Genomic DNA, 26,319 nt, shown 5'->3' on the forward strand with positions numbered 1-26,319 from the left:
GTCTGAATTATAGGATAAACTAAATCAAATACAATTTTGAGCAATATCATAATCAGATCTGACTTTGGGAAAGCCTACTACAACTAACCCTTCATTTTTTTTTTTTTATGTAAACATTCGACAGCCAATGTAGGGAAGGGATTTAAAGGTTTTCTACAATACTGTTCATAGCACTGGTTTACTTATGATGAGATAAACCAAGCTCAGTTGAGCCTAAGCAAGATGAATATAATGACAAAGATGTGTCTCACTCAGGAGGCAGGTTCTATAAGCCAATTTGGGGTAGGGGCCATATTAGCAGCCCCACTAATAATGGCAACTGCTCTTTACTTAAACATGTATTTCAATCTGCACCCAACTGAATAGTGCAAACTGGCCCAGTAGTCATTTCTCACCCTCTCAGACACCACAAAAGAAACGAAGGGGCTGGAGAGATAGGCAGCACATCAGGCACTTGCCCTGGATGTGGCTGACCCAGGTTTGATCCTGGACACCTCATCTCATGTGGTCCCCTGAGCCCAGCTAGGAGTGATCCGGGACAGCAGAGCCAGGAGTAAAGCCGTCATTCATTTAATTCTATATTTCCATGAAGATAAAAAGGATATTATCTAACTATTAAAGAAAGCAAAAATAGTAACTAGCTAACAAGCTAACATACTTTTCGGGCCAGAAAATAGTAAACAGAAGGAAGTCACTGTCATCCCGTTGCTCATCGATTTGTTCGAGCGGGCACTTATTGCTACTGTTTTTGGCATAACCAATACACACAGGTAGCTTGCCACTGCCGCTCGGGCTCGGTACTCTCGGTAGCTTGCCAGGCTCTCTGAGAAGGGAGGAGGAATCGAACTCGGGTTGGCCGTGTGAAAGGCAAATGCCCAACCACTGTGCTATAGCTCCAGCCCAGAAGGAAGTCACAAAAGAAAAACAAACAAACAAACAAACAAACCAATAAATATACTTGGCAGAATGAAATAAGAAACAGGGTAATACATCACAAAGCAACTCTTACTTAAATCAGTGGAACTAGGAGTGGAAATGGTGCCTGACCCATGTCACTAATGTCCACGTGTAACTGTTACGTAACAGGCACCATTTTAACTGGATTTGAACAGCAGCCACCGCTGACATGATCATATGGGGAAATGATGTGAGTAGCTCAGTTCCTAACCATTAAAACATGCATTACTTAGCCATAAAAACTTTCCAGTCAATGAGTTCTTCTTGCATGAAAAATTCAGGGCCTCCAAATAAGCTCATTAATGTCTACACATGTCACTGCAGGTGTCTCTGTGGTTTTCATCTCGATGGTAAACAAATTAGGGACAGTATTATTTGTCCACTGTAGTCCCCTGGGTAGAAGATTAAATGTCTACAAATGTTAAATGTTAAAAAAAAAAAAAGGTAAACCATATCAGATTCAAGTTAGTTATTCTTAAATTGCTAAGTTTGTATCCTAAGTGGACACTGGATTTGCTGAAGATTCTTTTTTGCACACAATCATGTAAATATAAAAAGTAGAATAAAATTAAAAATGTCAAAATCCATGGCTTTCAGCACCCAATATATAAATATAATTTGATCTAAAATGACTATATTTCGGGAACAAATACTGGTTCCAGGCACAATTTATCGACATTATTCATTACATGCCTGTGGGGCAAGTTATTTCATCTTTGTTTCTTCATCTCCAAATCATAATCATCTCTATTTTATATACAGCAGGGACTAAATAATATATGCAGTATAGCTCCCAGCATAGTGATTAACATAATAAATGGTAGCTCTTACTATTAATGAAGAGGACTCAGATAGTCTGCTGAAAATTTAGTTTTTATAGATTAGTAGTATCAGATATTTGCTGGCTGTAAGCTTCAGCTTAGTTACAACATTCGCCTTCCTAAAGTAGTATTTTTAAGACAGGAACCATGCAGGGTTGGAGAGAAAGAACACGGGGTAGGAAATGTACCTTTCGTGCAGCAGATTCTGATTCAATCCCCGGCTCTACATCTGGTCCCCTGACCCACTCAGAACACAGAGCTGTGATGAGCCCAGAGCAGCACTGAGTGTGGCCCCAAAACAAATTAAGAAATTAGGAGTCAGAGCCACAGAGATGAATCTCGGACCCAAGCAATTTGCGGCAGAGATGGCCCTGGACTTTGCAAAAGGCCTTCTCCACTGGGCTGCTCCAAAAGGGGGCGGGTGTTGTCCCTCCGCCTGCCCTCTAAGAGCTCCAGTGGGTGCCATTTTCTAGAAGCCAGTGAGAAGCTCCAGGTACGAGTTCACGATGATGGCAAATCCCAAGTCTCGAAGGACAGGGGAGGAGTGGGCCGTCCGATGACATGCCGAGGTGATGTCACATCCGCCCACCACATGGCCACGATCCAGAGACACTGAGATGAATCTCTGACCTGGGCAACTTTCTGCAGCGATTTCTTCAGACCCTGATTATTAAAAACTTAGAATTCCTTGAGCGCAAAAACACACTGTCTAGCATTGCATTTTCAGCAGGTATGAGGGGTGGTAGGCCTGGTCTTGAAATATCTAAGGTAACTAAAGTAGAGAAAGAATATTTTGCAAATTGTCTGCCATACAGTCAGGGGGAGGTGTGGAATGGGGGGGGGGGGATCTGGGGATTTGGGTGGTGAAAGGGATGGGTATTTGACCGTATTCAAAGTTCAAACATGCGATTTTTGTTACTGTACCTCATGGTGAATTAAAAAAAAAGAAGAAGAAAAGAAAGAAATCAGGAGTCATATAATACTTCTGTGTTGAGATGTGGCTCTGTGTTGTTTTCCTCGCTGGAAGGGTATAATAAGGGTACAATCTGTGCTTTGGGGGGTGGGGAAGCAATGGCACAGCAACCCTGATCCTTTCTGCTACCATACAACTCTGTAGCACTGTCGTCCCGTTGTTCATCATTTGCTCAAGCGGGCACCAGTAATGTCTCTATTGTGAGACTTGTTGTTACTGTTTTTGTCATGTCAAATACAACACGGTAGCTTGCCAGGCTCTGCCATGCAGGCGGGATACTGTCGGTAGCTGGCCGGGCTCCCTGAAAGGGACAGAGGAATCAAACCCAGGTCAGCCGCCGGCAAGGCAAACGTCCTACCCACTCCAGTGCCTTGCACGCAGCTAACGAGGGTTCGATTCCTACAGTGCAGTGCTACCATACAACTCACACCAGAATTTGTGAATGATCTCCTTATCTCTTTTCTCCACTTTTTCATCACCTGAGGCAGAGAACAGGAAGGGTTACGGAAGAAAAGTTCAACGAAGATGAGTAATTTAGGGCCAAAGCAATAGAACAGTGAGTAGGTCTTGCATGCGGCTGACCTGGCTTCAATCCCTAGCAATTGATGTGGTCCCAGGGTGGTCCCCAAGTTGGTCCCTTGAGCAACACCAGGAGTGATTCCTGAGTGCAGAGTAAGAAGTAAGCACTGAATACCTGGTGTGGCCCCAAATGAAACAAAAGTAATTTAAATTGAAATCAAAATTTACTTGTACTGCAGATACATACAAAGAATCAAGAGAAAGAAGGAAAAGGTTACCAATTATTTCATCTTTAGATACACTTTCCTGAATTTGAAGTTACAGTTCCAAAACAATCAGAAACTGCTTTTTAAAAATCAGAACTGCTTTTTAGATCCAGAAACCAAATCTATTCATTAATTTCTAATGTTTCAAATGATACTAACACATACCAAAATATATCAGGGGTCATAAATGTTTCCAAAAACCAGACTTCAAAAAAATATAAGTAAAATAAAGTTTTCAACTTAGTCCACGGGAGCCAAAAGAATAAACAGTTGGATCATTCCAAACAAAATGACCAAAAGCATTCATTTTCCTTTTTATTTTTATTAAAACACTTGGGGGAAAATGACTTTCTTTGCTCAGGATTTGTTACTTCGTCTTTTTTGAAACCAAAAATACTTTGGTGCTAGAGATATAAGGTAGCAGGTAGGGCACTTGCCTTGCACATGATCAAACTGGATTGGATCCCAGCACCCCATTTGGTCCCCCAGGATCCGCCAGGGGTGATCCCTGAGTGAGAGCCAGGAGAAGCCCTGAACACAACAGGGTGTAGCCCCCAAAACCAAAAATAGAAACAAATAAACCAAAAATACTTTGATATAAGGAAAGTCTGGTAAACTTGACTTACTAATCTAGTTGCAAATTTGTCCATTTTTACCAGATATCACTTTGCTACCATGGCATGAGTTTCTGACTTATAAAAGGACATAGTATTACCAAAAAAGACTTTACTGCAATTCACATTTGTACGGGGACCACATAGGTAGTACGAACAAGAAGGGCAGAGAAATCTAAAGAAAAGCAAAGAAAATATTTGCTCTTCCTTGAAATATTATCTTAGTACTCTAGTCTACAAACAGTCTATTGGGTCAACCCAGTCTTTATAGCTACAATGTTAGATTATCTCTGTCTGATGTCAGAAATAATTCCTTTTTTATTCCCTCCAGAAATCCACAAACACAAACAATTACCAGACTCAGACTAAACCACCAAAGTAGTTCTCCCACACCACCCAGGAGAAACTAGACTGCTCAATTCTTTTTAAACGTCAGCATTGTCAGCATTCAATAAAAAGGCCAGGACTTCTTGGTAGCTTCCCACACCCAAATGTGCTACAATTCAAACTGCTGTTAGTGCCTAGCATAGTTTGGGAAAAAAAACAAAAACATTTGTTTTCAGAAGGCTCATTAAAACATAACTACTTTTTAGTTTTTATTTTGGTTCCAGGAATTGAACCCAAGGCCTCACATAAATGAATGGGGATGCACCGTGCCCCTGAGCTACTTTCCCAGCCTCTCTATTTTAATAAAGAACTTTCCCTAAATACCAAATTCATTTATGCAATTCCAGGAAAAGTTGAAAAGTATATTGAATTGAAATATCTGAGAGCTCACAGAAAACTTAAAGTAACATGAAAGCATCAGAATTACTAATGCCTGAAATATGAACACTCAAATCCCCTGGCAAAAGAGCAAGAGCTTGGACCTGAAATATCCCTGAAGCACCTGCAGGGCTAGTGAAGCAAAATTCATCTAATCCAACACTTCATCCTGTTCCATTCTGTTTTAATATTTTCCTCCTCAATCCACTAACCTTTTCTTCCTTAAATGTATCAGCAATTAAGAATTAAAAACTGGGGCTGGAGCAATAATAGCACGGTGGGTAGGGCATTTGCCTTGCACGCACTGACCCGGGTTCGATTCCCAGCATCCCATATGGTCCCCTGAGAACCACCAGGAGTAATTCCTGAGTGCAGAGCCAGGAGTAACTCCTGTGCAATGCCGGGTGTGACCCCCCCCCCAAAAAAAAAGCACTGTCACAAAAGAATTAAAAACTATTCATTTATTTTTTTTATTTGTTTCAGCATTACAACTCAATTTCTATGAGTTTCCATTGCATTTTTCATATATTAGCAGGCCAATTTATTCTTTCAAGCTGCTGGATAGCTAACTCCTAGCCATGGTTTAATATCTCCTGAAAAATGCACTGAGTTCCACACATGCTACAAAGCTTAGTCCATTCAGACATTGACATGAAGCCTGATCATCTTTACCAATCAGAACCTTACCAGAATTAGAAGGGCTTAGGAAAAGAATGAGGAGTCTCCTTATTGACTCTGCCCTCACTTTCCAGTTCAACAGGTCCTGGATGGGAACGTTTCTTCCCATACAGGTCAGAAGCTCATTCACAAAGCCATTTGTCTTACAGAAACAAAATATATGACTTTGTGAACACAAAATCAATAATCCTCTGGCCACATCCTCAAATTGTTATATGTTCACTATTCAAAGCTTCAATAGAAGCCAGTAATGGAAAACCAACTATCTTATTTTAAAAACATAAAATCATGGCCCCTAGTCCTTCCAAATGGGCACATTTCACTGTTCCAAAATGATGCATTTTTCACCAGGCACGGCCGGCTATATATGTACATGTATGTACACATGATCACAATGTAGAATACTTGGCCCTCCATTTCTGACTAAAAATAAGACTCAGAGTATAAAGTGACATCCCACCACATAAAAGCATTTCTAATTGAGAAAATTTCACCTATCTGTCTGGGCAGGAAATAAAATGAAAGCAATACAGCTGGACAAAATATTGCAATTTAACTAATTCTTAATGCTTATTTAAAAGGGGAAAAAAGTTTTATTGCCAAAAAATAATATCCAATGCTTCTAGCAGCAGTCTGAAATGTAGGGTAAGTATGTAAACAAACAGTTTTGCCAGAACTGTGCGGCTGTGATTCCAGCACAAGAAACATGAAGTTAAAGAGCCATGCAAATTTTTGATATTTCCTGAACCCATGCTGAAAATAACTCACCGGAAAGAGCTGCTGTTGAGATATATGAGCTCCAACCCCCACCTTCTAAAGGAACATAATCTTACTGGGGCTAAAACAACAGAAATGCTCATTAGGGCAATTAATTTATGCTTTAATCACGATGTTCAAACCCAACAACTCCACCAGATGGCAAATACAACTCAAGGGAGTTCTATTCTAGGCCATAGCTGATGATTTAGCACGCAAATGCTATAAAGGGATGGATGTACCTTGTAATGCTATTCAGAGGCTCTTTTAAAAGCCCAGTGTTATGCTTAAACAAACAGCAACAATAAAAACAAACAAAACAGTTGCTTTCCTGCACAAGAGGAAGAGTATTCTGAATAAGTAAAAAGAAAAGATTCTGAGTATATTTTATTTTGAATCCTGGTGCTGGAGGAAAACCTAAAAGACAGTCCAAACCTGTCAAGTGATCGGACTTCTGGGCCAAGTTTTAAGAAACAGTAATCCACATTTGCTGTCACTTCCTCTCAGTCCTCCCCAGTCTGCAACCTGGCTTCAGCCTCCAGGGCACAAATGAAACTGCTCTTATCATGCCAAGTTCAATCATGTCCAATTTATGAGCCTTGGCTCAAGAGTCATAGCTTTGCTGAAGTCATCTTGAATACCTTACTCAGGGCATAAACTCAGCCAAAATTTGGATTCATAAAGCCCTCTGTTGTCCTACAACTGGCTACCACCTACCTGGGTGGAAGCTCCTGGGTTCCTTTGGTCTTTAAAAAAAACAAATTTGATTAATAGTTGCTGAAAGAATCGCTAAAGAAGCCGGAGTGTTAGTACAGGGGTTGAGTTAGTGAAGGGATTAAGTCTTAGTTCAATCCCCAGAGCACCACCAGCAGTGCTCCAGGAGCAAACCCTGAGCACTGCTGGGTGTGTCCCCCGTAAACAAAACAAAAATAAATAAATAAGAGTCAATTAAATGATGGCTATTGGGGAATGAATAGTCGAAAGGCTTGCTTGATTACCGAGGAAAATCCCACATGATTTCTTTGAAGTGCTTGTTATAAGAACAAATAAAAACATGAAAGGAAAAGTCTGGAATGCATCCAGGGAAAGTTTCTGTTGGTTAGAGTCAAGAAATCTGCTACAAGTTCAAGAAGAAAGTTCCAACAATTGAACAACACATTGTTTCATTGAGTTGTTAATAACACTTTGATATCCAAAACCCAGATTTTAGCAACTCTGGGTTTGTGGAAAGAAGGTTTGGTGGGCGCCACACCCAACAGTGCTGATGTGCAGTGGTTTTGGGGAGGGAGGAGCAACCTTCCCGGAACAGTGCTGGAAATCTGAGGTGCTGGGATGAACTTGAGCAAAGCACACACACTAACCCTTCGGACTATCTCCCTGACCCAGGAAATCACACCTGGGTCAAAGCACTCATCACCTGAATGCCAGTCACAAAGTTCCAATGCCAGCTATTTGTTTCACATCTATTTGTATCTGGAACATAGGAGGCCCGTAACTTTGCCTAAAAGACAGGAACACTCCACAGTTTTTGTTCATTAAGTTCCAACTACAGCACTTTTGAGAACTCGGGTGACCAAATGATGACTCACCTGGGAACACCTAAAGGTACAGTTTCTGTGGCCCTGGGAACTCCCCTTCACGGGATTTCACTTTCAGATTGGCAATTTATCCTTCCCCTGCACCACACCTTACCCATCCAATTCCACTCCTCCTGGTTCTTCCAGCCATTTGCCTGAGGTCAGAAACTCAATTAGTAGAGCTAGGCAAAGTAGAACCTGGAGGAAAGGAGCCTGGGATTGGACTAGTATTTTCTCCTCTCCTCTCATTATTGAGAGGAGAGGAGAAAATGAGAGGAGAGGAGAAAATACTAGTACTACACACATAATCCACTGCCTACTAACTCCCAACCGCCAAGCCCTTCCCTAGTCTTATCACCCTAATGCCTGACAAGTCATCCTCACAGGAGCCCAGCCCCCAATTTCCTCATTCTTCTTTAGTCACCTCACCCTTTCCATAAACCCTGCAGCTTCAGACCCACCCACTGCTCCTCTCTGCTAGCTCCATGCTCAACTCCACCCAACTGCCTTCCCAGGGCTCAAAAAAAAAAAAAAAATACAGGGGTTGGGGGGAGGCAAAAGTGGGAGAGAAGCCAGTAAGTCATGTCCTTTGGCAGCTAAAGTAGGACCTTGACCACCATTTCCAAAATTGCTTGCCTAAGAAATGCTGAGTTCTACGCTGAGTTCCAAATGACCATGAACTTTTAGAACACAACTCTAGTTGGAACTGGGGCCAAATCTAAAACCAATCAATCCTGATCAACCATAAATAAATACATTTATAAAGGCTAAGTGACTAGATTTACCAACACCTCTCCCGAAAGTGACCACCCTTACGCTTGCCAAGTCTGCTAATCTGAGTATGTATGGGGCTGGAGAGTATAGTAAGGTGTTAGCCTTGTATGCGGCCGCTGGCCTGAGTTTAATCCCTGGTGCCCCATAGGGTCCCCTGAGCACCACCAGGATTGATTCCTGTGTGCAGAGTCAATAGTAAGCCCTGAGCATTGCTGGGTGGGGCCCAAAAATAAAAACAAAACAAAACAAAACAACAATCTGTTTATGGAGCCTCCAAATACCAGTGACCCAATCCCCTGAGAGCAAAAAGACTTACATACTTCTCTCATTCACTACAGCAGAAAAACCCCAAACAGGGTTCAAGGTGGGTTTTTCTTATTATTTTTTGAGCTTTAGGGTATTATATTTTCACTTCATTGTTCTAAGGCACTAGGCTAAGTTTTCAATAACCAATCTACCAACGATTTCCACATGCTCCTTCTCGGTCCACAAAACACGTATACCCTGTTTATCATTTACCTGGTTTTCCTGTGTCCCGGTATCTTGTGCATGAAAGCTTGCAGTTAGTTTTCTCCATCCATTCAATGCTCTTTTTACAGGAAATGTAACGTCCCAGACAGTCCCACGTGTCTGACCCTGTGACTGAAGGCTCTTCATTCAACCACACCAGAAACAAAAATCTCCACGGAAAGAGCTCAGTTCAGAAGCAGAGCTCCCTCCGTCTTCTCCAGGTTGCTGTACCTGACATCCAGCAGTCAGTTCAAAACTACCCTGGCCTCAGGGTTGAGACAGACCCTCAGGGTGAATGCCGGCCAGCTACACGGCCTGTTTATATTAACCCTTTCCAGTGAGGCCTCCCCCACTGCAGCTGTGATGCTCTGGCAGAGCAAGAAGCATAATCTCCAATATCAAGAAAAAAATTTCACCTTCATTAAGGAGAGTAGCACATCACAAGAAAGCTAAACTCACACCCCCCTCCCAACTTCCCCCCTGCCCCCACACACACGGTAAAGGCAGCATCCACAAAATTATCCAAAGGAGTAGAACAGGAATAAAAATAGACAATTTTCTTAAAAATGGTTAATTTGGAAAATTCTGGTTCTTGGTCAAAATATTCATCAAGTAGAGGTTTTTGCCCAGGTACTAAAATTCAGGGCCTTTTATCAGTTTCGTTTTCTTTGGGGGCCACACCCAGCAGAACTGCCTTAAAAGGAGGAATAGATTAATCAAAAAATATTAGCAAAGTATTGGAAAAGTAAAATACTCATATAGGTGAATGTTTCTGCAAAAGTCCTACTTTAAGACCTGAGTACTAAAGACTTTGAGGCCTAAGATGATTACAAAAAAGGCCTGTGCTTTGCGTCAAATACAAAAAAAAAGAAGAAAAAACACTACCGTGGATGTTTACCTCGCCTCTTTTTCAGTTTCTCAAAAACATCTAAACTTGACCAACCAAGTCCTTTTCATGGCCTCAAGGAGGGAAAAAAAAACACACCTGGAAATTTTTGTCAAATATAAGAGCTCAACATCAAATAAAGAACACCAAATATCTCTCTATATAATCACAGCATAAAATGCATTGAGATAAAGGGGTTAAGAAAACCACAGCATAACTGAGGAGTCAAACAAGATGCTCAGACTTCCCACAACCACAGAAGCTTTATAAAATCCATGACTGATGAGCTGGACCATCAAGGATGATACAGGTACACCATGAATATACCTGTGTCCTTACATACAGATGGAGAGGATAACCGTGAGCAGAAAGAAGAGGTACAAAAGCAGGGAGAACAGTTAGTATTTCCTGCAGTTCCCCTTATCCCTGTCTAAAGTCACAAATTAGCCTTCAACAATTAAAAGAATACCAAAAAATTGAGTAACCTTTGCAACTTTAGAGTTTTCACTTGACAAGGACACCACAGGTCAATACAAGGAAGAAAGAACTTCAGATTTCTTTCACTGAGCAAAAAGACCTTTATGATTGGGCAACTTCCTTCCCTAGATTCTTTGACCTCTGACTGGATACTTGAAACCTCTTTTCCATCCCATCAGGTACATGCAGTACCAGCAACTATTAATCCTAGATTCTAATTGTAACTACAACGAGGTTCAAATTCCAACGAGGAATCAACTTGTCAAAGAAGTCACCCGCGATAGCACAGCGGGTAGGGCGTTTGCCTTGCACACGGCCGACCCGGGTTCGATCCCCGGCATCCCATATGGTCCCCCAAGCACTGCCAGGAGTAATTCCTGAGTGCAAAGCCAGGAGTAACCCCTGAGCATCGCTGGGTGTGACCCAAAAAGCAAAAAAAAAAAAAAAAAAGAAGTCACCCGTTCTCATAGTATGTAAATCTCCATATGTAAATCTCATGGAGTTGCTGAAAGTTCATTTCAATGGTAAGACCCAAAGTGTGCCATGCCTGTCTGGCACCTAAGTGTTACCTGGAATGTGGATGTCTGGGTCCAAGGCCAACTGGAGCTTCATAGGGCTCTTCTATCTCGTACACATTTGCATCAGCATCCTCCACGCTACTGGAATTCTGCCATTCGAACTCCAGAGTTTTAATAAAGGGCAAGTTTTCATACTCTGGTATTTCCTCATAGTGACGTATATTTTCATACTCAGGGGCAGAGCTGCTTATAACAGGTGTGCAAGACCCCTGAGATGAAGAGTCCCTGGAAAGCACTTGGTCATCTAAAGACTCTGCTCTCGGTTCATGAGTTGCACTGGTCTGGACCCGACACTTTTTCCTCTTCTTTTGGGATTCCATGCTGTAATTATCTGCAGAATACGCCTTGGTGGGTTTGCTTCTCTTCTCCACTCCTACTAGCAGGTTATGCCAATCACTCTCCATCCCTTTTCTCTCTGCACCTGAAAAGCTGCCTGCGGTCGTATCCCCAAGTTGGCTGCCCCTGGACCAAAATTTCTGGAAGTCGCTCTTCATGAAACAGATGGACAATTTCATATTGAGCAACTTCTTAAAAGAGTTTTTCTTTGGAGAGTCTTTGATTGGTTTGGTACACCTTTCTACATCCACAGCAGATAATGACTTTGCTCGAGGCTTGGTCAAGGTTGCTGCAGGTCCACCATCTGAGGAGACAGCTACAGACTTTAAGGATTCTGGGTTCCCTAAAAAGGGTAAAATAGGATGAGGTAATTTCCACACTGGCTTTTCTGAAGTCCGTTTCGGCATGTCAAAGGAAGACGACATACCATGGTTCTGGGCACACAAATGCCGAAGGTGATTTCTTTCTAAAATCTTCCCTGATGTTTTTTCTTCATTTGAGGGGTAAGAACTTTTCTCCACAAGCTCCTCTGAAGCAGCCTTTTTAAGCACCCCTGCAGAAGGCAAACTGTGTCTTTGAGGTTTTTTGGGGACAATTTTTGAGGAAGCTTCATCTTTTATTTTAGATTCCTTTTGTAGTTGAGGACTAGACAATCCTGGGTTACAGGCAGTAGGTAAACGTTCATTGCAACTTAATTTAAGCTGCTTGGGAAGGCTCATAGATAAAATACTGCACCGTTTAAAACTGATCCCTTCATCCACCTCAAGTGACGTATTAGAACTATCTCCCACCTTGCTGTCAGAATTCAAATGAGAGTCTGTATTTAGGGGAGATACCCTTTTCTCCAGGGAAGATGTTTCATGATCCGGGGCTTTCTGTAAATGGACTACATTTTGTTGGGCACAGGTGGAGTCCAAATTTAGTTCACTTTTACTTCCTGGTTTCACTTTGTCCACCTGTTCCTGGTTACATAACACATTCTGATGAAGAAAACTGATTTTGTGGTTTTTCAGACTTTCTTCAGGAGGACTAGCAGGGCTATTATCTAAATGTTCTGCTTCTTCCAGACTTTCACTTTGAGAATCCACATACTTCTGGCGTACCAGACGAGCAGCTCGAGTCTTTCTAGGCTTGGGAGTTGGAAATCTAGGGGTACAAGGTACTAAGTGCAGTTCTAAGGGACCAAGGTCTTTGACTTCAGATTTCTTACTAACTCCATCTGATGATGAAAAAGTGCTCCTCTTGCCGTTTTCCAGAACCTCTTCTTCAGATGGGTGAATACAAGTATTGCTTTTTTCACTGCCCTTGTGACATGTTTCCAAGTTTTGAAATTCATCATGAGGAACTTGTAGGTGGCAAAGCTGATAATCCGGAACTTTTTCAAGGCAAGACGGGGATGGTGACAAATCCACAAATTCAACTCTCAGTTGTTTGTCGGAATGACAGCCATCATTCATTTCAGGTTTGCCTGTGGATCTGTGCTTCTGTGGAGAAATCAAAGGTGATGATGGTTGGGTTAATACATCTTTCAGCTTCTCTTCTACCTTTAAAATTACTCCACTCTGACTCTTGACCTTCTGACCACTAGAGTCACATTTACTCGTAGTTTTTATTGCTAAAGAGGGCTCATCAGTTTTACTGTTTTCTAAATGGTCATGCATTTCCAGTGGCTCTAGGACTAGCTGCTTTACATTCAAATGCTCTCTGTTTTCAAGTTTATGGATACACTCAGAACTGCAGGAACACATGGATGAAATATAATCATTGCTCTGATGACCTACATTTTTGCAATTGGCCTTGTCGGTGCTTTCAGGTAATTCCTGTTTCTGCTCTTCCAGGTTCACAGTGGTTTTCCTTGTTGGAGACTGCCTGATGTCTCGAGCAGGTGAGCTTTTCAAAACTTTTGGTTTCGGAGCTATTGCAGGTTTGGTTTTCTTTGTTGACTGTGGAACACTAGAAACCACAACATCAGGTTTAGGAGCGATGGGAGGCGGTGTTGGTTTATTGTTTACCACCACAAACTTTGGCTTGGGGGCCACCGGTGGCTTCTTAATCTCTAGGAAAGAAAAATAACAATAATTTGATGACAAAAAAATAACAAGCAAGAAGACAAATGATTAATGATTAGATTTAGTACCATTCTTATTTAGGAGGCTGGACCAACCCCAGTGGTCCTGAGGAGTCACTCCTGGTGATGCTCAGAGGACCACAGTCTTGCCCACTCCTGTAAGTATAACCTGACAATATGGCAACAACTTGCATTTTACTAGTTTATTTATGCTACAATATATAGACAATACCACCCTCAGAAATTCCTTTTTTTCTTTTTTTGGCTTTTTGGGTCATACCTGGTGATGCACAGGGGTTACTCCTGGCTCATGCACTCAGGAATTAACTCCTGGCCATGCTCAGAGGACCCTATGGGATGCTGGGAATCGAACCTGGGCCTGCCGCGTGCAAGGCAAATGCCCTAACAGGCTGTGCTATCACTCCAGTCCCCAGAAATTCCTTAAATTGCCCTTTAGTACCAATTTACGTAGCTTTGGGTATATTATAAATGTTTTTCCTTTCTTTGTGGTGCAGTGGTCAAAGCAGGTCTCATGCATGCCGGGATGTGCTGTGGCGCTGAGTCAATGCCCAGCCCTACTGTACAATCGCCTCTAATACTGGAACAAGTTACCGTATCCTCAGTCAGCACGAAATAAAACTGAAAACTTATTTTTGGCTCTTGAAAAGTAGGAGAAACTACCTCAGTTCACTTGTTGAACGCTAAGTTGAATTTGCTTACATTAAAAGCAAATTTTAAAGCTTCTGTGTGATCAGTAACCTTCTATGTGAAGAATAGGTAGTAGAGTTGAATGAATGCCTTTAATTCATGATTTATTTACCTCAAAAACAATTTTTTTTTGTTAGAACCACAGAACAAATTTTATTTTTTTATTTATTTTAAAGGAATACAAAAGTCAGAACGTTTCTACACTTAAATACTTAAAAGTAATTCTGTATTTTTGGGGGATCATTAGAAACTTGGCATTTCTCTGCCTGGGTTCAGAGATTGGGGAATGATTCTTATAATGCTTTATGTAGCTTTATTTTTATCTAGTACCACCTGTCGCCTGAGCATCATTGTGTGCAGACCTGAAGGCCCCCAGCACTGTCTGGTACAACCCACAGGGCAACTGAGGCACCGCATCCTCAGGCCCTTGCATGGAATAATGCTGGCCTGATGGCCTAGCGGCCTGGAAGGGGTCCTTGGTCTCCAGTGCACTGTGTGGGAGCACTTCTCTCTCTTTTCCCAGTCCCGCCCAAAATTAAATAACTAGGTCCTACCCCAGATCTTATCAATCATAGCATCTGGGGATAAATCCCGGACATCTGTATTTCTTCTCAGTTCTACAGATAATCACACTGCATGTCTTTCATTAATAAGCACACTCCCGGGGCTGGAGCAATAGCACAGTGGGTAGGGCGCTTGCCTTGCATGCAGCCGACCCAGTTCGATTCCCAGCATCCTACATGGTCCCCTGAGCACAGCCAGGGGTAATTCCTGAGTGCAAAGGCAGGAGTAGCCCCTATGCATCACCAGGCATGACCCAAAAAGCAAAATAAATAAATAAGCACACTCCCTATACAATTAAAAGACCACAATTTCTAGTATTAGCAATTCCTCCTAGGCACTGTATTAAAATACCTATTATACTGTTCTCAGTTTGTACAGCCTGCCCCATCAGAACCTAGTGGAAGCTTCACACAAAAGAACCACAAAAGGAAAACATACCTAGGTCTGAACACACACATTTTTTTTAAAGCTGTTGTAAGTTTTTTCTCCTATCACTTATCACTCCGGAAAATTTCCCCAAGGAGGTAAAATGAAAAAAAGTTTATGTTATACTTTTATTTACTCCAATATAAATCTAATGTTTAAAAAATGTAATTTTTTAATTTTAAATATATATATAATTTTAAATAAATAAATATATATATATATATATACACATTCCTTTCAAAATGTGTTCTGACATTGTTTAAGTGCTTGAATAGAAAGAGGCTTTCATGCTTTGCCTGGTGATTTTCTTTTCAACGTGGAAATTAGTCAGAACACTTGGGAAGATAAAAGGAATTGAGTATTTTTTTTAAAGTGTCGAGCAGGATGTGTTACTCTCTTTTACTAATTAAGGATCTCACAATTCCTATATTCTCTATATCCAACCAAGCTCATCTGGTCAGCTGCCTTTTCACTCACTATGATTAAGGTAATATGTTTTCAAAATAACCATAAAATTCCTAAAGATATACAATTTCAGTTAGCTATTGAGTAAACATGTTTTTAGTTTTACTTGTAAGGTAAAACCCTTCAAAACCTAACGTTAAAGCTTGGTATAATGCTATGAAATTAAACTCCTGAATGATTAAATCATGTCTGATGAGAAAGCATGAATGCCCTGGGCACCTTTCCGACTACCTATCTTACTCAAGATAATGAAAACTGACAGCTTGTCATGCTGATTCCATTTGCAGAGCCATTTCTAAACAGCCTACACCTCTGGGACTTTTTCAAGGAGTAAGACAGTTTTATTAGATGAAAGAATTCTGGGAGTCAGTTAATACACAACTAAATTATACACTTAAAAATGATAAAGATGGTATATTTTACCACTTTTTTTAAAAAAAAATCTATCAAATTAACTTTTTACTTTCTGAAATTTATATACTTTCTAGAGCTTTAGGGTCATTTAACCAATTAATTTTTGCTTTCCAGTTAAATTGCTTTTTAAGCTCTGGTACTCATTGTACTCATTAAATGTTCTGTACAAGTGTCTGCTTCCAAGAAAGATAAATCCCTATTCTCTCTCTAATATCCTCAAAATTAAGTTCAGTAGGTACCAATTGGAGTCAATAATCTTGACCATAGGCTTACCACTGTTAGCCAACTGTGAACTGGAGGAAGAAAATAATTAACTTGAACAGCTGGTTTACCTGTGAGACTCTGTGTGGAGAGACTGCCTCAATTTCCTTCCTTGTCAGTGAGAGGGGTGAAGAGATGACTAAAATCTCTATGATTCTGAGATCCAACTTCTAAGACACTTGCTTCAGGAGACCCCACAGGGGCTCCAGCCTCTTAGCCCTGTGATATTTTTCTTCAGTGCATCTTTGGCTTCACTAGCAGAGGAAAAGTTTTTGTCTCATTCTGTATCCCTGGTGCTGAAAACTGGTCCTAGAAGTAAAGCTGCCATAAACTTACACCTATTTATGTCTCAGAACAGGAAATTTAATTTAAAAAAGAAATCAAGATCCAGGTCCATGATGTAGCTCAATAGTGCAGGAGCGCAAAGACAGTAATATCTTTCCTTTTTCTTCTTTTTTTCTATTTGGTGCTGGGGTTTGAACCCCGAGCCCACAGGCAAGGCATACAGTCTACCATGGAAAAATAAATATAACAGGCCTTAGCATCAATCTCACTCATCTCTCCTTGCCAGGGATCAAACCCAGGGCCTTACAAAGGTAAGACAAAAGCTCTAGTGCCAAACACACCCAGACCTCAATATTTATTCATTATTTATTCATTTTCGTTGGGGGGGCCACACCCAGCGGTGCTCAATGCTCAGGACTGACCCCTGGTGGTGATCGGGGAACTGGATGTGGTGCCAAGGATTGGAACCAAGTTGGTCCGAGGATTCACAGCAAGCACCTTACACCCTTTCTCTCTGGTCCTCAATCAAGAGTTAAAGTAGAGTAATATTTTGGAATGTTAGTAGGAATCAACTATAATAACATTATTGAATAATCCATTTTCTTCGGGGGGGCACATCTCGCTCAGGAGTTAAACAAGGCAATTTTGGGGGCGCTGGCCATACCCAGTGCCAATGTTTCAGTGGCAGTTTCATGTAGGCAAGTGCCTTAATCTTTGTGCTATCCTCATAAAGCCTTAATCATTATTAGAAACAAGTGTTCCTGGTCACTGGAATAATAATATCTGAAATCTTTTCTTTTCTCATTTTTCTCATCTCTTATCTCTCCTTCCCTCCCTCCCTCCCCCCCCCATTTTGAAAGAAACACAAAACTCAAAAATAATAAGACATTATATTATGGTCTGCTCTAATGTCAAATTTTTTTAATTAAGAGCATGATGTTGAAAATGAATCCAGCACCTTTGGATTTTAATACTATATCAACAGTGAGACCCATTGCTTTTTAGGGCAAAGTAGCAAATCTTTTATTGACACAGCTGTTTGGCTCCAGGGAAAAATAAGGTAAGAAAGTAAAGTGCCAGGACCATTTTTACTATTACAAACATGCTCATCATCTATTACATACAACAGGCTGTGGTTCATGCAGGCTTGCTTTCTTTCACTATAAACAAACATCCCCTCCACCCTCCCCGGAGCAAACAATTTCCCCAAAGTTTTAATGAATTTGAGTACTCTTCCAACAAGCATCCTAAAATGCTTGTCAGAATGATGAATGCATACTTTTACAAGAATGGGATGAAAAGAAAACCTTAGTTCTCGGCCATGTGTCTATTTAGACATGAGTAGGCATTATAATAAATCTTAATAGATGGATGAACAAAAAAGAAGTTAATGCGTCTCAGCAAACCATGCTAAAAACCAACTAACTCAGCTAAACACAGGAAGTGTCCCTCTTTTTAAACACCACAAAAATGTCTGTGGATTTCTTTAATTGTTAAGTTGATAAAATATAAAAATAGCTTGCATTACTCTAGGGTAACTCATGAAAAAAATCATATACTGCCAGACTAAGCCCTAGTCCAGGTTCAAATATTTAAATATAATACTAAATGCTTCTGTACATGTTCATTCTAAATTGTCAGGGATGGAAATAAAAACTGATACATATAAAGTATAAATATTTTAAATACAGTTGGTATTCCGAAAGAGGGCAGAACTAAAAGAAGCTAGGATTTTAACACTGCCAACCACTTTAATTAGCTTGCTTCATTAGTAAAGTAAACCTGCATAAAGGCACAGAAACTGAACATGAAAATGATTCATCGAAAGTAAGAAGTCTCCCGCTGGAGGAAAAAAAACTGGTTTAGAATAACACTATTTCCACCGTGTACAATAATATATTTCCTATATGCATATATTACATCAAAAAGGATAGATCCACAAGATCCTCCTCAAATATACCACTATGGAAATATTTCCCTTCTTACTTTCTTATTTCCTATAGGCTAACTACTTGACTTGTAATCTAATTAAACCTAGCAACTAACACTCCAATATATCCACGCTTTAGAAAAAATACAAATCAGAACATTTTGAGTGCTATTTGACAGTTTCAAGTTGCAGGAATTTACAACAAATGCCAAGGAAAGCAAAGAAACTTTAATCAGACACTTAAGTGCTCCTTGTAGAAGTAACTTTAAGAGAAAGCTCTACCCTATTTTAATACAAATTTGCTAGTGGAATTTGTTATTTCTCAACTCCTTGTGGACAAAAAAGGTTTTTTTTTTTAAAAAAAAGGGTTAATATTTACTACATTAAAGTTCTGGTTTAAAAATTAGCCTACACTGTATCAAGTCGATTCAACCCCACTTTACTAATTTATCCAGGAAAATAAAATAACTGGACTTTAGAAATGTGTAGAAATACAATATTCAGAACTGATTAAAATCCACACAAAGGTAAATACAGGCTTTGTTATTTACTGGAAGGGACAATATTATGGGAGGCAGCCAAAAACTGGGGGGGGGGGGGGCAGACAAGGCTTTGTTTATATTAGCCAGGTAGAAATGGAAGGGGGAAAAAATCCGTTTAAAAAAATGGGTGAACTTGAGCGCTCCCCCACCACCCCCATTGAAAAAAAAAAAAAAAGCAAGGCTTCGCAGGTAAAAGGGTGGGGGGTAGGGGGGGGACGAACACCTCCAGGGTGGGAATAAGGATCAAAATCTCTGAGAATAAGAACCAGGGGTCCCAGTGATCAGCCAAGTCCCAGAGTTCAACACCGCGCGGCCACTGCCCTTTCCTAGAATAATTGATTTTTTTTTAATGGTTTCGGCTACCTTCTCCCGCAAAGTCAAAGTCGCCCGAGTTGCAGGAGAGAAGAGCAAACGCCCGTCTCTCCTGTCCACCTGGGCGCCCCCCCACGCCCCGGGACCCCGATCTCCCAAAGGGAGGAGGTCCCAGGCGCTTGCACATTGCCAGAGAGCCGCAGTCGGCGGGCAGAGCCGGACACCGACGCCGTGGGCTCGGCGCTTGGCCACTTGGGTGTCGGCAGGGGTGGGCACCCCCGAGCCCGGAGGAGAAAGTTGCTGGAAGCTCCCGCTTTCGCCGCCGCTGCGCTCGCTCCCCAACTTTGCAGCCGCAGCCGGAGCGCCCGTCACTTACCCGCCGCCGAAGTCATGATGTTCCCCCCGGGCAGCTCGGCTTTCCCGCTCGCCCTCCCCAGCTCAGTCCGTGCCCCACGTCGGGTCCATGGGTCCGCAGACTGGAGAGAAGAGCCCCCGCAGCTCCCACATTCCGCCCCGCAAGCAGCACCCGCGGGCGCAGCCTGAGCGCCGCACAAAGGATGCGGCGGGCTCCCGGGCAGCCGGCGGCGCTCCCGGGCGCGAGCCGCAGGCAGCGGGACTCGAGCGCCGCCCTGCCGAGCTCCCGGAGGCTGACGGCCAGGCGCGGGCACGCGCGGCGTTCGCTCACCGGCGCGCTCCGCAGGCGCGTGCCCTCCCGCTCTCCCCGCCCGAGCAGAAAAATCAGTGCTGCGGGCGCCCCCTGTCTAGTGGTCGCCATAAAAAAGAAGGCGGACAAAAGCTCCCACCTCCTCCAATCAGACGTCTCCAAATTCCGCCCGTTCCCGCCCCTCCCGCGGCCACGCGCCTCCTCAGCGCCAATGAGTGTGTCGAAAGACAGGGGGTGGGCGGGCGTGAGCTGCAAGGCATGCCGGGAATTGTAGTTGTCTGACCCCCGAGGGGGGCCGAAGCCGAGGCCGAGACGCCGGGGTGGCTGCTGCTGGCTCTCTCCCGCCCTCATTTCCCATCGTGCCGAGGCGCTGGTGGCATGGCGGAGAAGGATGACACCCGAGTTTGACGAAGAGGTGGTGTTTGAGGTAAGGGGAGGAAAAAATGGCGGTGGGGGGGTGTGCATTGGCTTTGTGGGAGCAGCACGAAGGGCAAGGAGAGCTGCGGAGCCCGGAGCGAGGGCTCGGGTGACGCCCCGGCCCCTGTCCTCGGCCCGTGGTTTCTGGGGCCTGGTGGGTGGCCGCAGCCTGACAGGTGTAGCCCGGTGCTCCCTAGCGGGTCACCCGCCTCTCCTTCGGGGCCCGCCCAGGATTTGCAGCCTGGGACGCGGCCCGGCTGAGGGGGGCACGCGAGCTCCTTCCCCGGGGATGCACGCGCCGCCGGGGCGGGGTTGCGGGGAGTGGGGGAGCCGCGTCTGCCCGGGGCGGGGCCCTCTCGCGCCGGATCCGAGACGCGCTAATAGAACTTCGCCACCCCCTCCCCTCCCCCCACCTTTTCCCCCCGTGCTGGAGTTTGGAGTCTGTCTCCTGAAGTGCCCAGAGGTCGTTGATGGCCGAGGCGTGGCCGGGGCCGTGAACCCAGCAGGTGCCTTTTTTTTTCCCCCTCCCCTGACGCGGTCGGATGTAAGGACGGGCATCCTGCACCTAGGTGCAATCTTTTGTCCTTGGCTATTAAGCGACTGTAGCCGGCCCTAAAGATTCGAGTCTGGGGGGCGGGGGAGGGGGGTGTGCGGGGCTTTTGTCAGGGACTATTTTAAGACGTTCTCTGCCATCTTGGAAAGGGGGAGGAAAAAAAAAAATTAGGCTAGTGGTTTCGTTGCCGTTTATCTCCAAGAGAGACATGAGCACTCTCAGCCCTGTGGGTCTGCGTGGCATAGGCTTCATGTGCCCGCGTCCAGCTAGATTTCCGAAATCTTTCAAAGCGAGCGAAGGAAGCCGCGCGGCGCATACAATGAGAGCGCGGAGCACGAACCGTGCAGATGGATAAATGTTGGGGAAACGTTGCCAACCGTACCCTACGCTGGCGCTAGAGGCTAACTTGGAAACGTCCTCCAGCACCCCCATCCCCACCCCCCACCCCAGCCTCTGAGAAGCAGCATCTAGTAAATAAATGACCTGGGGGGGGGGGGGATTAGGAAGACCCGAAAGGAGCAAATGCATCTCAGGGTTTGAGAGCAGAGTATGCCAGGCTTGATCCACCTGCAGTAGATTTTTCAGGGACTTAAGGGTAGAAGGTGGCCTTGTAAAGGTGCTTCCCTGTGGCTCGAATGTAGGAGTCCTGTAAGACAGGGACATGTCAGCCAAACGCAGCAATTGAGGACCTCACTAGGGAAGACAAGTGCCTGCATTTTGGAAACGAGAGAAGAAATAATGCAGTGATGTCTTGGATGGGTAAAAATCAAGGAAATACTGATTGTGGGAGCTGAAGAAGGTGTAAAAATCAGGATTACTTCGATTTCTAGAGCAAAGGAAGCTCAGTGGGGTTTCTTTAGTTAGATTTGTAAATAGCAATACAGTAATATGTTCTAAGAACATACCATGGCAGGAAAATTAGCCAGAAGATTAAAATCATCCATTATCCTAGCACCCAAAGATGGCTGCTATTAACATCATAGTATGTTTTCTTAGACTTTGCCTGTGCGCTTGTATGTTTATGTGTGATGTTTTTAAATACAAGACAGACATGCCTAATAAAATGCTTGTGCATTTTCACTTAAATTTGTGTCTTTTGTTGTTGTTGTTAATGTTTTTGGGTCACACTGAGCGATACTCGGGTCTTACTCCTGACTGTACTGGTCATTTCTGGGGGGTTCTGGGGACCATATGGGATGCCTGGTATCAAACCTATATTGACCATCAGCAATGCAAGTGCCCTATCTGCTGTACTGTCACTCAGACCCCAAATTTGTCTTTTCTTATTCATTGCTCTCTGAAATTATTCACACACTATCACATTCTACATATGTATGAAAATATAACATTTCCCATCATTGGGTAATTTCAAAGTACTTATTGTAATGAACACTACACAAACCTATTTTTAACTACAACTTTGATTTTTTTTTTCTTTAGAATAATTTCTAGAAGGTCTAGTAGGTCACGGGATATGAGTATTTAAGACTAAAGCTGGTACAGTTCAGAGGACTGGAGTCTTCTTCCATGTGGAAACCCTGAATTCCATGATGAGTACCACAATGGTGACCCATGGGTCGCCAGCTTTGACAGCCCATGCCGCACAGAATTGCCACTCACTGAGCCAGGCCAAGTGTCAGGCTCTTGGAATATAGGGAGGCACACAAATTAATTAATTAAAAAAAAAGCCATGCTACAAAAGATATCTGCAGACATGCTTTTTTAAAGGGACCAAAATGCCAAGTCCTGGGAACATTTAGTTCCTAATCTAATTGTAGTTTTTGCAGTTTCTATCTTTCCCCCAAGATGGATTTTGGTTCTTGTTGTTTGTTTGGGGACTATACCTGCTGGTGCTCAGGGCTTATTCCTGGCTCTGCATTCAGGGATTACTCCCAGTAGGCTTCAGGGACCATATGGGGTGCCGGGAATTGAACCCAGGTCAGCCACATGCAAGGTAAGCACTGTATACACTGTACATCTGGACCCCCAAATGGAATATTTGATGAAATTTCTTGGCTCTTGGAGGTGGAGGTAATCTATGTAGGTTACCGACTTACCTAAAGGAAGGTGCCTTTCCCTGAACTACTCCCTTTTTTCCCTGCTTCTGCTTAAAACCTTCCATTTTGTACTATTCTATTCAATACCTCTCCATGCTTGAGGGGATATCACCAGTTCAGGAATCATTTAATAAAGCCAGTTGGAACTTTAAAATCAATTCAGCTCTTCAAGTTTTTATTATTTAATAGGAATAAGACTATTTGTTTGGGGTCTGGAATGTGGCTCAATGATAGAACATGTGCCTCATTTGTGTGAGGCCCTAGGTTTGATCCCCAGAAACTTTCTTTAATCATTGTTACCGTTATTTGGTTTGATTTACATTTATACATTTGTTGGAGATATTTTTTTCTTTGATTAGGAACTTACTTTATTATGGTGCTGGGGATCAAACCCAGGACCTCACAGGCACAGTGAAAATGATCTACAACTGAGTTACTTCCCCAGCCCTTGGGCATTTATTATAATACTGCTTGCCCTTCCTAATAGATGCTAACTTTATGAAAACTGTGTTTTGTATTTTTTTTCATAGTTACTTAGACATACTTTTGTCTTTTGGGGAGGTGCCTCACCCAGACTTCTCAGGGCTTACTCCTGGCTCAGTGCTCATGGATCACTTCTCGTGGTGTTCAGGAGACCATATGAGGTGCCAGGGATTAAACCTGGGTCGGCTGCATGCAAAGCAAGTGCCTTACATCCTGTACACTCTCTCCAGCCCTTACCTCACATCTTTATACTATTCAATTTTTCAATTTTTCATTCCATCAACATTTTTATTCTTTGCTTTCCAGTAAAGCTGCTTCACATTTCTTTCTGTACTGTTGCCTGATTTTTTTTTTCCAGTAGGAATTTAGGGGAGAAAAAATAGAAAGCTATTAATATGTTTCAGTGTACATGGAGGTTACTATTACAAAATAACCAGGAATACTATGCAGCTGTTAGAATGAAGTCATGAAATTTGCTTATAAATGGATTGATATGGAGAGAATCATGTTGAGTGAAGTGAGTCAGGAGAGGGACAGGTATAGAATGACTCCCATTTGTGAGATATAAATATACATGAGACTAATATCCAAAGTGAATGTAGATAGAGGCCAGGAGGTCAGATCAATGGTTGGAAGCTTGCCACAAGAGTGTGTATGTGGGGGGGAGGGGCATAGGTAAAGAGATATACCTGGGGGGGAGGGGGAAGGAAACTGGGACCATTGGTGGTGGGAAAAGAATGGTGAAGGGACAGGTGTTGGAACATTATATAAACTGAAATCCAGTAGTGAACAACTTTGTAAATGTGTATGTCACTGTAATTCAATTAAAAAGTAAACAGAAAAAATTTAAAATTGTTGAATAATAATTTTTAAATAAAGAATAACCAGAACTAGGTAGTGATTAATGCAGTAAAAGCATTTTAGTCAAGACTGCTGCAGTGAGGGTAAGAGACCTCACTGTGGAACCAAACTCACTTCCAAATGCTGCAAATGCAAGGAGTTAGAAATTGGGTGAAGATGAATGGATAGAAAATTGCTAAGAGGAGGCATATTTGTTGTTCGAGCCCATGTGCTGCTTGTGCCCATGTGGCTGAGCACATGTGGCGACCAAACACATGTGGCACCCACATCTTCCCTCTCAAGATGTGTATTTTCGTGCTCTCAAATCTAATGCTGGGGTGTATGTAGGGGCTCTCTCTACCTTTGGAGAATCTCACATTCTCTCTTGAACATGTTATTCTCTCTCACTTTTTCTCCCTCCTTCCCATTCCTAAAAACCTCCAAATAAAATCTGTTTTACTTCCAAAAAAAAAAAAATTACTAAGAGGAAACAATGACCATATGTAGTAGTGCTGGGATCTGAGTTATTGTCGCTGTCGAGGCCTAATGCTAAATTCTCTTGGCTCCACCTTTTTCACTCGGCCTCTCCCACCCCAACACCTCACCCCTCTTTTGGGTCTTACCTCTCAACAATCCTGGTTACCTGCAGACAGAAGCTTATGATGGAGAAGTCACACTGTTATTAGATTTTAGTAGCTGGTATTTTGGAATGTTTTTTGAGAAAGGCCTTTGACCACCATCTCATTTTCCTACCTTTTTACATTTCCAACAGCAAGTGACCGTGCCTTCACCCAAGTCCTCATTACTTTGTTCTGTCAGCCAGAATCCCCTGCCACAGATGGAGAGAGCCTTCTTTCAGATCTGAAAACCTGTTGAACACATGTTCTGTCTTCTGAGATGTTACAATACATTGGTAAAAAATTTCATCAAATCTTTTCTCATTTGGCTATGGTAGCTCACTAGCTTTTCATTCTACAGTGTTTCCTTGTCATTCACTGCTCACTACTACTGTCAGTCAACATTTCAGGCTCTGTTATCCTCCTTCATGATATCAAGTTATTTACCAGTCATAGATCCTTGGACAGAAAACAGAAACCCCTATTTCTACTCTAACTGAGATGTGATATGCAGAGTTAGTGACTCAGGTTTTGTTAGAAGGTCTAGAACAGTGGACAGGTGCCAGTCCAAAGTTGCAGAAAGGTCGAAAACCAGTGGTCTCCTGCATTGGTTGTAACAGCAGATCTTGGACCAGTATGCAGACAAGTGCTGGTCTCTGGGGAACAACAGTTGAAGACCACTGTTCTAGACCAATGGTTTGAACCACAGGTATTAAAAGGTTGAAAACTAGAGTGGAGAAATCCCTCAAAGAACTGAGCACATGCTTTGCATGCAGGAGGCCAGTTGTGATCACCAGCACCACATGGTCCTCTGATCATTGCCTGGAGTGACACCCTAGCACAGAGGACAAAGTAGCTCTTCAAGCACCATCAAGTGTAGGGACCGGAGCAGATAGTACGATAGATAGGGTGTTTGTCTTGCATGTGGTCGACTGTGGCCAAGCTGGGTTTGATTCCCAGCATCCCAGATGGTCTTCCAAGCCCCACCAGGAGTGATTCCAGAGCACAGAGCAAGGAGTAATCCCTGAGCATTGCTGGGTGTAACCCAAAAGTTAAACAAAAAGAACACCATCAAGTGTAACCTCAAACCTCCCTCTTCCACTAAACAAACAAACAAACAAAAATCCTAAGGTTTAAAACCACTGGAGCCCAGTATCTTAAACTATACTTTCCAACTCCATGAAGAGTTGTAAAACTGAAAATAGGATTATTCTAAAATAAATTTA

The 26,319-nt window shown here is 42.7% G+C and overlaps 2 protein-coding genes across 5 annotated transcripts in view; one reads left to right on the forward strand and one right to left on the reverse strand.

Annotated features, from left to right (window-relative positions):
• Positions 1 to 20,158, reverse strand: part of FGD6 (FYVE, RhoGEF and PH domain containing 6) — a 147,527-nt gene extending 127,369 nt beyond the window's left edge. Inside the window, exons 1-3 of one of the 2 annotated variants that reach the window (XM_055118393.1) lie at positions 19,839 to 20,158; positions 13,269 to 13,543; positions 11,143 to 12,971 (exon numbers count right to left, since the gene is read on the reverse strand). In XM_055118393.1, coding sequence (XP_054974368.1) covers positions 11,143 to 12,971; positions 13,269 to 13,543; positions 19,839 to 19,854 — 2,120 coding nt within the window. In that variant the 5' untranslated portion in view covers positions 19,855 to 20,158. Of the gene's footprint in view, positions 1 to 11,142; positions 13,544 to 19,838 lie in introns of both variants that reach the window. The other variant, XM_004602748.2, reaches the window with a different exon arrangement.
• Positions 20,159 to 20,412: 254 nt separating this feature from the next.
• Positions 20,413 to 26,319, forward strand: part of VEZT (vezatin, adherens junctions transmembrane protein) — a 67,363-nt gene continuing 61,456 nt past the window's right edge. For all 3 annotated transcript variants that reach the window (XM_055118189.1, XM_055118190.1, XM_055118191.1), the window contains exon 1: positions 20,413 to 20,553. In XM_055118189.1, coding sequence (XP_054974164.1) covers positions 20,518 to 20,553 — 36 coding nt within the window. In that variant the 5' untranslated portion in view covers positions 20,413 to 20,517. The remainder of the gene's footprint in view (positions 20,554 to 26,319) is intronic.

The sequence above is a fragment of the Sorex araneus genome, chromosome 10, assembly GCF_027595985.1.
Source record: "Sorex araneus isolate mSorAra2 chromosome 10, mSorAra2.pri, whole genome shotgun sequence".
Taxonomy (NCBI): Eukaryota; Metazoa; Chordata; class Mammalia; order Eulipotyphla; family Soricidae; genus Sorex; species Sorex araneus.